The sequence below is a fragment of the Vombatus ursinus genome, unplaced genomic scaffold, assembly GCF_900497805.2.
Source record: "Vombatus ursinus unplaced genomic scaffold, bare-nosed wombat genome assembly UNPS02014874.1, whole genome shotgun sequence".
In the NCBI taxonomy this organism is placed as follows: domain Eukaryota; kingdom Metazoa; phylum Chordata; class Mammalia; order Diprotodontia; family Vombatidae; genus Vombatus; species Vombatus ursinus.
In genome coordinates this window covers 17647240-17659523 of record NW_020954652.1, presented here as the reverse complement: position 1 = coordinate 17659523, position 12284 = coordinate 17647240, and the positions used below count along the sequence as shown (strand labels likewise).

The 12284-nt window shown below is 34.2% G+C and overlaps 1 protein-coding gene across 5 annotated transcripts in view; it reads left to right on the top strand.

Moving 5' to 3' along the window:
- NAV3 (neuron navigator 3) overlaps positions 1-12284 on the top strand; it is a 389994-nt gene that overhangs the window by 208044 nt on the left and 169666 nt on the right. For all 5 annotated transcript variants that reach the window (XM_027842471.1, XM_027842473.1, XM_027842474.1 and 2 more), the window contains one exon: positions 3514-3633. In XM_027842471.1, the coding sequence (XP_027698272.1) occupies positions 3514-3633 (120 nt within the window). The remainder of the gene's footprint in view (positions 1-3513; positions 3634-12284) is intronic.

The window sequence follows — 12284 nt, the reverse complement described above, 5'->3', positions numbered from 1 at the left end:
TGAAAATGAAGGACAAGGGCAGCTAGGTGGTGCAGCTAGGAGTACTGGCCCTGGAGTCAGGAGGACCTGAGTTCAAATCGGGCCTCAGACACATAACACTTACTAGCTGCATGACTCTGGGCAAGTCACTTAACTCCAATTGCCTCACCAAAAAAAAGAAAAAAGAAAAAAGAAAAAAAGAAAAAAGAAAATGAAAGACAGACAAAAACTATGTGCCAGGCACTAAACTAAGTGCTAGAGTTAAAAATAAAAAGCAAAAACAACTCATTTTCAAGGAGTTTATATTCTAATGGGGAAGACAATATTTACATAATTAGATATATACAAAATACATATAAATGGCAGGTAACCTTAGAGAGGAAGGAATTAGCATCGGAGGTAGGGGAGTAAGTACAGACCAGGAATCACCTCTTGTAGACTGAGAATATGAGCTGAATCTTCAAAGAAAATAATGATTCTAAGAGGAGAAGGTAAGGAAGGAGGACATTCTAGGCAGGCAGGACAACCAGTGCAAGGTCAGGGAGATTGAAGATGGAGCACTTGGGTATGGAGAACAACCCATAGGCCAGTATGCCTGAATCATAGGGTGAGAATAACATGTAAGAACTTCATTGCCTTACTACATAGGGTCTTTCATTCTCTGCTTAATTAAAACATAAAAATTCCATTCCATTTTCAAATGACCTATTGAATTTCTGTTTACTGTTCACCTAGTTTGATGTCTTTAACATTTAAAAAATAGGTTAGTAAATCTTTATTGAATGAAAGAATGATGTTTACTATTGTGGATAAATCACTTTGTCTCACTAAACTCCACTGGCCTCTTCTGCAAACTGCAGATAACAGTGCCTGCCCTATGTACCTCATAAGGTTGCCATGCAGAAAATGCTATCTGAACCATAATGTAATACATCATTGTGAACAACTTATCTTTAAACTTCATATGTTGAGTGAAATTCTAGTGCTTTCAACTTAGTCAAAATTATATTATTGATGAAGTAATAAAAATGATAAAAAGTGATTAAAGTGATAAAAAAAGAAGCAAAGATGACTTTTACATTGTTAATTGCTTCCTAAGAGACAGTGAAATAAGGCTACTGGTTGCTCCTAATTTTGACACAGAATGGTGAACTAAGCATTGAAAGCCTGTAAAGAAGTTTATTACCTCCCTCAGGCCAGGGAGTTCCACAAAAGGCTTCACAGAACAACAAACAGTGAAGATCCCTTGATTTGTTGCATTGTAAACTCAGAGCACTGATGATATTTAAGTAGAATCAGATTAATTGAACAATTCGTTTTCTTTTTTATTAATACAATTTATTTTGACACAACAATCATTTTTCAATAAGCAGGCTGTAGCATATTCTACTTTCCTTAGTAAAAATAGTTAAGCAAACCCGCCTAATATAATGATTACGATTGACTGCCCTGATGGTTTCTCATTTATTAGAAAGAAAGAATAAAAGGACTTTTTAAATGTGAATCATTACTTATAAACAACATCAGCCATTGTTTTTGACCCAAATTCTGTTCGTTTATGTTACCTTTAGTTCCATTATTGAAGTTATTATGTATACTGTTCTTTTTGTTCTGCTTTATTTTTAAGGTATCTGTTCATATACATCTTCATATTGTTCTTTTTCATCAGTGATTTCTCATTATATTCATATACTACAATTTGTTTCCATACATTTGCTACTACAATTTGTATTACTATGAATAAATTGGTGCATATAGACTTTCTTTACAGTATTGACATCTCTGGGATAAAAACCCATTAGTGGGATCATTTGATTAAAGGCTATGGACAATTTAGTAATTTTCCTCATATAACTGCAAATTATTTTGGGAATGGATAGACCAATTCACCTCTATACTAACAGTGTATTTCTGTGTTTCTATAATCCCTAAAACATCATTTTTTTCTTTTTACCACCTATACCAATTTGATGGGTATGAAGTGGTTCCTGAATTCCACTTTAATTTATAATTCCTTTTTTATTAGTGATTTGGCACATTTTTATGTAGGTGTTAATGCTTTACATTTTTTCTTAAAAACTCTTCCTTGTCCTCTAATCACTTTTCTTTTAGTAAATGACTCTAAATTCATTGATGTCAAATCAATGTAGATTCTGGAGGTGAGACTTTTATTATCATGCATTGATTCCCCCCTCCAATCCATAATTTTTTTCTTATTCAATTTGCATTTACTTTATTAATAATGTGAAACTTTTAAAATTTTATACAATAAAAATGTACCTTTTGTCTTTTTAAAAACCTCCATACCTTGTCTGCTTATGAATCACTAAGCATAATTGTGAAAGGTCTAGCATTCTATTATTCTCTAATTTATCATGACAGGAAGTTTTATATTTAGATACAAATCCATATATAATTTATTATGTCATATAGTGTTAAGATTGTAATCTCAGCTTATTTTGTGACAAGTTGCTTTTCAGTTTTGCCAGAAATTTTTAATGAATAAAGAATCCCCTTCCTTGTATTCATGGGTTTTTTGAATACTACTACCAGTGCCAAAATAACTTTGATAAAATAATTTGAGTCCATATAGTCCTGATGTTAGGCTGTTCATAATTCATTTATTATTTCCCTTGAAATAGCTGACCTTTTGTTCCTCAGTTCTTAATTTTGTTGATATTTAATCAAATTGTAGAAAATAGTACCTTAGCAGTTTGATTGGCATAATATTTGGTATGTAAATTCACCTAGGTAATATTATTTTTATTACATAAATATAACCGAATATAATAAATTATTAATCCCTCTCATTACTTCAGTATATCTTGATTTTTATAGTATATGTATAGACACACATATATACATATATACATGCATACATATATACACACATACGTTTATACATATATGTGTGTGTATATATACATGTATGCATGCATGTATGTTCTATATGTATCTTCTGATGTTAAGGGCAGCTAACAGTAGCTGGATACAGTGTGTAGGTACGGTGGAGAGAACTCTGGGCCTAGCATCAGGAAGACTCAAGTTCAACTCTGGCCTCAGAGACAGCCTGGGTCACATTCTCTGCTTGCATCAGTTTCCTCCTCTATAAAGTAAGGATAATAATAGCACCTACCTCCCAGGGTTGTTGTGAGAATCGAAGGAGATAATAATTGTAAAGTACTTATTAGCACAGTGCCTAGCATATAGGAAACACTGTATAAATGTTATAATAATGATGATGCTAGACCCCAAATATTTTATGGATTTTATAGTTACTTTAAATAAATGTTCTACCTTTTTTCCCAAATTTTCTAGCAATACATAGAATTATTAATATTTTTGTGGATTTATTTTGTGTCATGCTGTTTTGCTGAAGCAAATTATTGAATTGATGAAGTTTTTTGTTAATTCCTTAAGGTCTTCTAAGAAAACTATAGAGATAACTTTGCTACTTTTCTGTTGGTATTTATTCTGTTGATTTTGTTCTCTTGTCTTTGCTCAAATCCTAACTCATTGGTAATTTATTTTCAGATACATGACAGATGGAGGACTAAACCTATATACCAGAAGTTTGAACCGAATACCAGATTTGGCAACATCTCGTGATGTCATTCAGAGAGGGGTACATGATGTGACCGTTGATGCAGATAGGTAACTATATAAAACTCTATGAATTTTAAGAGCATTTGAGCTAATTAATTGTACACAGAAGAGTTTGACTCCATCAATTTAAAGAAAGGGACACCATTTTGTTGTTGCTGTTGTTGTACTGTTAGGATAATTCTGAATATTTCACTACCAGATTTTTTTCCAGGATATTTTAATAATTATAAAATTGAACACCCCATAGTTATTTTTAATTAGTTGTTGGTTGGTGAGTCATTTTTAAAAATTCAGACTATATTATTATGACATAACACATAAATGAATAGTACTGAGAAAAAAAAGAATAAGCCTATGGCATTTTTTTAATTAGTGCCATGCTTAAGTTATATAATTTTATGACACTTTAATAGATTTTTAAGCATGGACAAAATTGGGAAGAAAGAGGAATGAAATAAAAGGAGTGACATAATCTTAGGCCTTGAAGGAAATTTTAGTGATTTTCATACTAAGATCTTAGATTTAGAGCTGGATGGGACCTCAGAGGTCATATAATCTAACTCCCTCCCTCATTTTTCAAATCAGCAAATTGAGAACCAGGACAGCTAAATAACATGCAAAATAAAATCATACAGGTAGTATCTGAAGTGGAGTCTGAACCCAGACCCATTTCTCTTTCCATTCTCCCTTCCTGCTAATCCCCATCAGTTTACCAATAGACTAGAGAGAGTATTCATTGTCAGCATAAGAATTGGAACCCAGATCCCTCACTCCTAATCTCCCAGGGCCCTTTACGGTACTAGATGCTGCCTGAAAGGGAAAGGTGATTTTACTTTTGCTTTCAGATAATTCTGATATCAGAGATAAAAAAAATTTAAAAAAAACACTAAAAAAGTCTTGCTGTACATCCAGAGAGTTAGACAACCTATTAATCATTGCTCTGCTGGTGGGAGTGAAGGTATATAACCTGTTGGAAATAAATCAAATAGAAAAATTGACAAAGAAAGAATACAAATTTGGGAAAATATCAGTGTGATCCATTCATGTAGAATTCTATTTGTAAATGCTATATATGTGTTTATATGTATGCAAGTACTTTATATACATATGTATATATACACATGCATATGTGTGCATACATATATATACATAAACACAGGCACATGTATGACATTTTCTATATATACATGTGTGTGGTTATGTGTGTATCTATATAATTTGAGCCTCATAACAGCAGCCTAGACTAAGTAGCTATGAGATAATATCCTAATTTAAAGATGAAGAAATTGAGGTTTGGAGAGAGTAAGTGACTTACCAGCCAATGTGAAAGGACAAATTTGACCCCAAGTCTCTCCTGATTACTGGTCCATTGTTCTGTCTAGTACATCACAGTTAAACCAGAGTGTGAAGGATATTCTAATTATATTCATATTATATCCCTGACTAAATTGGAAGCTGCTTGGCCATAGGAATAAAAACTATATATATACACATACATATATACATACATGTATATGAATATACACCTATCTATATGTGTATGTATGTGTATATATATATATATATATATCAATTGATTGCTCAATCAATCCATATATCTGTCTATAGATAGATTATTAGCTAGAACTGGCAGTTCCAAATATAAAGGTACAAATAGTCTCTGCCCTCAAGGTACATGTGTTCAAAAGGGGAGTTAACACAAACAGGGGAAAGGTTCCTGGTGAGGGAAAACTTGGTCCTTCCAGTTATAGAGATAATGACAGGGAAGAGATTGTTACAATTCTTCCAAGACAGCTTAGATTCTGACTGAAATAGTGGGTCAGGTGAGGATCTCATTAATCATGGCAGCAGGGCTTCCAATATGAGGTTAATATCTCCAAGTCAATATTTCTAAGTCTGGTCTGCTGACAAGAAAATGACTGGTGAGTAAGAATTGTACACTTTTGGGGTAGGACTTCTTATCTCATCCTTCTCTTAAATCACCCAATGCATCTTTCCCATTTCTGGGAAGTCAGACACTCAATGAATTCACTGATTCATTGTCATTTGATAACAAAGCCACAAACTCTTGTGGCATTAAGGCAATACTTTGAAAATTGGAGAACTTTCTAATTGTTGAGAATCATTTTCTTCAGGCTGCCTGGTGCAGTGGAAAGAAAGGCAGTTTTGCAGTTAGGAAGACCTGGGATTAAGTCTTTTCTCTGTTACATACTGGCTCTGTAGTCCTAAACAAGTCATATAACTTCTTAGTGCCTTGGATAGCTCTCTGTGGTTTTAAGATGCAATAGTGTTATAGATCTCTGTTGATGGAGGGAGAGTCTTAACAGGTCTAGCATTTCCCCACAGTTTACTTCATGGAAGTGAGTGAAGCAAAAAGGTAATATAGTTATCTGTTAGGGGTATCAGAAATCTGTACCTGCATGGTTAGAGATCTTGGAAGGTAAGAAATGAGTGAAACTTTGTGTGTTTGGGGACTTTTACAGTTCTCTCAGCAGCAGTGAAGCTGTATCTAGGACAAAGGAATCAAGAAAAGATGTATGCCCCCCTTAAGTTTATAGCGTCTTGGGTTAGAAGGGATTGTGCTATTGATTTTCTTTGAAATACGTTAGGTATTCTGTGACAGATTTTCACAATAGTATTTATAATACCTTTGAAGAATGAAAGATGACTAATGATGTTAAAGTTGAAATTATACTGCTTAGCTCTTTTTAAATTTGGCAACTAGCGCTTTCCCCCAGTAGAAATAAACAACATTTTCTATATGTAACAGAATTGATCTTGAAAGTCCAGTATCTAATCACAGAAAAGGAGCCAGTACAGATGTAATTGCTGCCTCACCCCATGATCCCTTTCTGAGATAGGAACAAATTCCTTAAGTGAATTAGAAAAGAAGCATTGCCAGAGGATGGAGAATGAGGAAATTCAGGGTGATCTTTAAAAGTTAGTTCATTAAAGCCAGAAAGTCAGACTTGAAGAGGAACCCAGGTCTTGGTGAGTTTCATGGAACTGGAGAAAGGGAACTCTTATGACTCTTAAAGAACAGAAGGTTGGGGCTGAGGCAGCTACAGCAAAGCAAGGGGACAGGATTGTGCAAATCAGGCTGTTTGGACTGTTCAGGCACAGTAGTGTCAAGACAGATACTATACTGCTAATGTACTATCTCCTGAACTACAGACCCCCAGGTCTTCATCTCTTTTCTCACCTTGGACTCCCAGTAGGAGCTTTTCTATTTAAACACTGGTATATCTGTCAAACTCCTTCAACTTAAGTATGTACTGTGTCTTAACAAACTGCTGTTAACTACAGGCCTTCTTTTAGTCTGGGAGTATGTATTATAAAGGCATTTTGGGAAGAGCAGTGATGGGTTTGGACATCCGCATATAAGAGTGAGGGATAGCACTAACGCTGAGATGTTTTGCCAGAGCGCAGGATCTGGCTAGGGGCTAAGAGCATTAAGGAAAAAAAAAAGGATTAAAGATCCTTGGTCGCAGCTTCCCTGAGTAGAGAATATACATTTGTTTCTGATGTTCAATCATTTTGGTTGTCTGACTCTTCATGACCTCATTTGGGATTTTCTTGGCAAAGATACTGGAATAGTTTGCCATTACCTTCTCCAGCTTATTTTACAGAGGAGGAAACTGAGGCAGACAGGGTTAATTGACTTGTTCAGAGTCATACAGCTAGTGAAATATCTGAGACCAGATTTAGGTTCAGAAAGATGAGTCTTCATGATTTCAGGCCAGGTATTATATTCACTGTGCCACCTAGCCACCTGGAATGAACATTTATACTGGGAGATACATCTAGGTAATGAGTATGTAATGGTAAGAAAATTAGGAACAGGTAAAGAAGAAACCTGCTTACTGTTGCATCCTACTACTATAATATGTATTTCATCAGAAACTTAGAATTATTTAAAATATTTTTTAAATTAAATTTTTTTTGAATCTGTTTTGGTTTTGTTGGATAAAATATGGTACCAATTTCATTAAGAAGGGTAACTTTTTTAAGGAATTATTAATCATTGTCATAAATAGAATTATGTTAAATCAGTGGATAAAATGAAAACAGCTCTTTTTGAAAGCATTTAGCAAGCATACATACATACATACATACATACATACATACATACATACGTGTGTATGTATCTTTCTGATTGGACCTCTAAAGAGAAAAATAAAAAGCCTTCCCATATCTGAATCAGCAGCATGAAAACTTAGGGAAAGAAGTGATTTACTTCTGTAAAAAGTGCCATATAGCATCATGAGAGCATCAACTTAGAGTTATAAGGGGACTTATAAATTATTTTACCCACTTCCCTTTATTTTATGGGAAAACTGAGGCCCAGACAGGTGGATTAATATAACCAGTAATAAGCAAAGGTGAAATGAACCCAAGTCCCTAGGCTCCATATCCACTACTCTTCCTCATTAATGTGCCATATTCTCTCTCTCCACTGAATAGAATTTTTTGTGCATGGATATTATATAAATGAGGGTTAAGTGGGGAATCTCTGGTCATTCACTTGATGCTGTATGGATTTCCTGACATATGCAAAAAGGTGACAACTTCATTTACTCTACCATTTAAAAAAGTCAAAACCAAATTCAAAAAGCTTTAGAGGCTTTTAGTTAAAATGTTTTTAACAGGACAAAAAATATTTTATGTTTCTCTGTGAGGTTGTGGTCAGAGAAGGAGATTTTCCATGTGCACGTTTTTTGTCTTTCTGATGTCTAATATTCTTTGCCTTTTCATCTCTTTTTTTTCTCTCTGGGTTGTCTCCATCTGGTCTGTCTCCCTGGAGTAGATCTTCATGTTGGCTTGCATGGAGGGTTAAAGCAATGAAATAAGAATTTGCCCTTTCTTTTCCCTTTCAGACTCCTCTTTGATCCTTGGTCAACATCAGACCTAGCTTGGGGATATGAGAAGGGGGTTGCATTCAGGAACGAGGGTCTAACAATGGAGTTGTGTATGTTAGGTTTGAGAAATGCCTGTATGCCAATAAAATTATCCAAATATAATACAATACATTGAAGAATAAAGCCAGGAAACACAAGGACAGGATTCATACTAAAATAGTGAAATGCTAATTTTCAAATGTGATTTTAATTCATTTGAACAGATATTTATTGTCTACTCTGTGCAAAATGCTCTACTAGTCAGTGGGGGAGATAAAAATGGGTAGAGATAATACGATTCCTATCTTCATGAATCTCACATTAATCAATTTAGCTTGATGTCTATTTTAAAAACTTATTTTCTTTATGAGTGACAGTAATTTAGAAGGAGAGACTTTTTAAAAAAGGAATACCTTAGTGAAACACTGAGTCTTAAACTGGTGTGAATTAAGGACACTTAACATGTCATTTGTAATAGAAGGCCAGAGCTGTGGGTAGACTTTCCACTTCATTCATCACAGAACAATAATATGTACTTGAAATCATTTCAGAAATTCAAGTTGTGAGAATAATTGAAAAAGTGAATGAAAGAATTAAGTAACTCCAGAGAGAGACAGAATGCAATAACAATGACTTATTCAAGTGTTTAATTGGAAAAGAAGAAGAAGAAGAAGAAATAATTATAATTCAAAGTCACTTCCCAATTCCAGCTTCAGGGCTGTACTTTTTATTCATTCTGTTCTTTGTGCCCAGAAAGTTTGTCTTTCTCTTTGCCAATTCCATTCTTGTTCATTATTCAAAGCAAAGGTTCTTAACCTGGGATCTGTGAACTTGTTCTATTTTAAATAATTTGATATCGTATTGCAATGTAGTTGACTTCCATTATAACCCTACATATTGTAGTTTTTTTTTTTTTATTTAAAACATTATTTTAAGTAAGGGAGCACATGCCACCAGACTTCCAAAAGGGTTCATCACACAATAAAGGTTAAGACTATTACTTTGATGATACAAAAGCCACCACCATCTTTATGAAATTTTGTATAATATCCCACATAAGTATTTTTCCCTTTAGATCTTCACATGCTGCTTAAAAAAAAAAATTCTCTTATTCACTTATCACGCAGTGTTTTGGATCAGTCATTACATGTGTGATATGTGTATTTCTTTTCTTGACCATTCTGTTCTTTCAGGCTCCTCTTTCCTCCTAGATAATGCTTTCTTGATTAACCTGGGTGTTTATTTTTATATAAGTTTGAATCCCACTGAGACATACATGAATGCAACTGATATATAGATATATGTTATATATCTATATATAGATATATAGATATATATACTATATACAACAGTTTAAATTATTTTAAATAATGGAAAATGGAGGTTATGGTTAACGGAAAATGGTTAAAATGGAAGCCACACAAATGGTATAACTAACACAACCCCTCCTTGGCAAATCAAAAATAACTCCTAAGTGAAGAGAAATATTTTTATAGCCAATTGCAATACCTGCTGAAGTATTTTAGGACCAAAGATTTGACATTTACTTTGCTTTTCATATGAAGCAACCCAAGTTAGCCGTGTACAATGATCTTCTAACATTTTGTAAACCAAAGATAAAATTTCAGTTTTGAAAATCATTTAATTCATTTATTTTTATCAGCAATTGTTATGGGTTCCTTCAACTGCTTTTTCAAGTGAACAATAAAAAAATCATAACAAATATTCATAGTCCAACTTGGTTCAATGGATAGAGTGCTGGGTCTGGAGTCAGGAAGAATAATTTTCCTGAGTTTTAATCTGATTTCAGCCACCTGCTATTTGTGTGACCTTGGGCAAGTCACATGACCCTGTTTGCCTCAGTTTTCTCATCTATAAAATGAGCTTAAATGGTGAACCACTCCAGTATCTCTGCCAAGAAAACCCTGAATTGATTCATGAGAAGTCAGATGGGACTGAAATTACTGAACAGTAACAAAACCTCACATTCCAGAGTCAGTGCTCATTCCTCTGTACCATGCCACCTTTAAGTTTACCTACACAAAGTAGAAATATACTCAATAATGCTGGGATTGGTAGACAGTTTCTAAGGGCTGTAGGTTTTAAAGTTTCTTTTTGACCTACCCTTCCCCTTTGCCCTCAAAGGAAAAGCAGTACAAAAAATAAAGGTTAACTTTCAGCCATTAAGCAAATACCCAGCTACATCTGGACAAGGCTCATGCCTAGGAGTAAGCTTCATAAGATATTTATATTGCAATAATGCATTATGTTCTCCATTGATCTTTTTAATTTAATTTTTTTATTCTGAACTTAATACTAAAAATAAATGAGCTTTCCATACATATAGCAGCACACAAAAATATGATTCCATATGAAACTGTGAATCTCTACTTCACACCATTTGCTTTTTGAAAAAATTGTAGAATAAATTTTACACCTTGATTTCCAGACTGTCCTGTATGCCTGTGGTTCCTTAACTTCCTTCTGTTTTCTCTGGTGCATTTTCAAAAGTGTTACAATAGGCTTCTTTTTTTTTGGCATTGCTACATAATTTTCTCTTTCATCCCTCCCTCCCCGAAACCAAGAGAAAGGGAAAAAAACACACTTGAAACAAAGGCTATCTATCAAAATGAATCCACACAATGAACATGTCCAAAAATATGTCTCTGTTCCTTGTGTCTGTAACTTGTCTATTAGGAAATGTATAATATATCTCATCATAGGTTTTCCAGAGACATGGATCATCATTATTTACATCAGAGTTCTTAAAATTTTTTTTAATAGTATTTTCTTTATATTGCTGCTGTCTTGGTATGGATTCTCCTGATTCTTTTCACTTTACTCTGGGTTAATCTATACTATTCAGGATTCTCTAAAAATGACTTTTGACTTTTTAGTGCATAATAATATTCCCTTAAATTTATACACCACAATTTGTTCAATCATTCTCAAGATGTCTAAATGGCAATTTAAGACACAGATTATAGTTGTTTCCTCTGACTTTTTAATCTCCCCTTCAGGTTTGGGAAGTATACCCTAATTATAAGAAATAGCAAGTTTTATACTCTTCTTTTCCCTTTTTACACTAGTGTATTCCTCATTATGCCCTCCCTTCTCTTTATCTTCTCTAGACCCTCACAACAGAACAGATCTACCCAAGGACTACTCTTACTGATACTCTTCTCCCTTTTCTTCCTTCTCTTGCCCAGTACCCTTTGAAGTCATGACATTTTTTAAGGGGTGCATTTTTTCCTTCTCTTCTTATTAGGATGTTAGAATTTTACTTGCTCAAGCAAAATTACTTTTTGTAGGATAAACAGGGGTTTAAGCTTGGACTTTTACATAAAACTCTTCTCATTGATGGAGAGTGTGAGGGGCAGAATTGGTGAGAGCTTGGGAAAGGAGAGTCCTCTTTCTGGTTCTAGTTTTCAGAGAAGAGTTCTTGATCTTACAGGGTAATTGCATGAAGTTTGTTCTGTGGCAAGAAATAGGGACATACTAAAAGCATCAAGTCTTCTGTATGTCAGCTTTTTTTTTCTTTTTTTCTTTTTTCTTTTGCTGAGGCGATTGGGGTTAAGTGACCTGCCCAGAGTCACACAGCTAGTAAGTGTTGTGTGTCTGAGGCTGGATTTGAACTAAGGTCCTCCTGACTCCAGAGTCAGTGCTTTATCCACTGAGCTACCTAGCTGCCCCTTGTATGTCAGCTTTTTACAAGACATTCTTTCCTCCCAGGGACTCCTCCCTGAATAAAGTCTAATACTGTATGTGTCCTTTCTCAAAGACAGACTCCAGAAAAAGAGA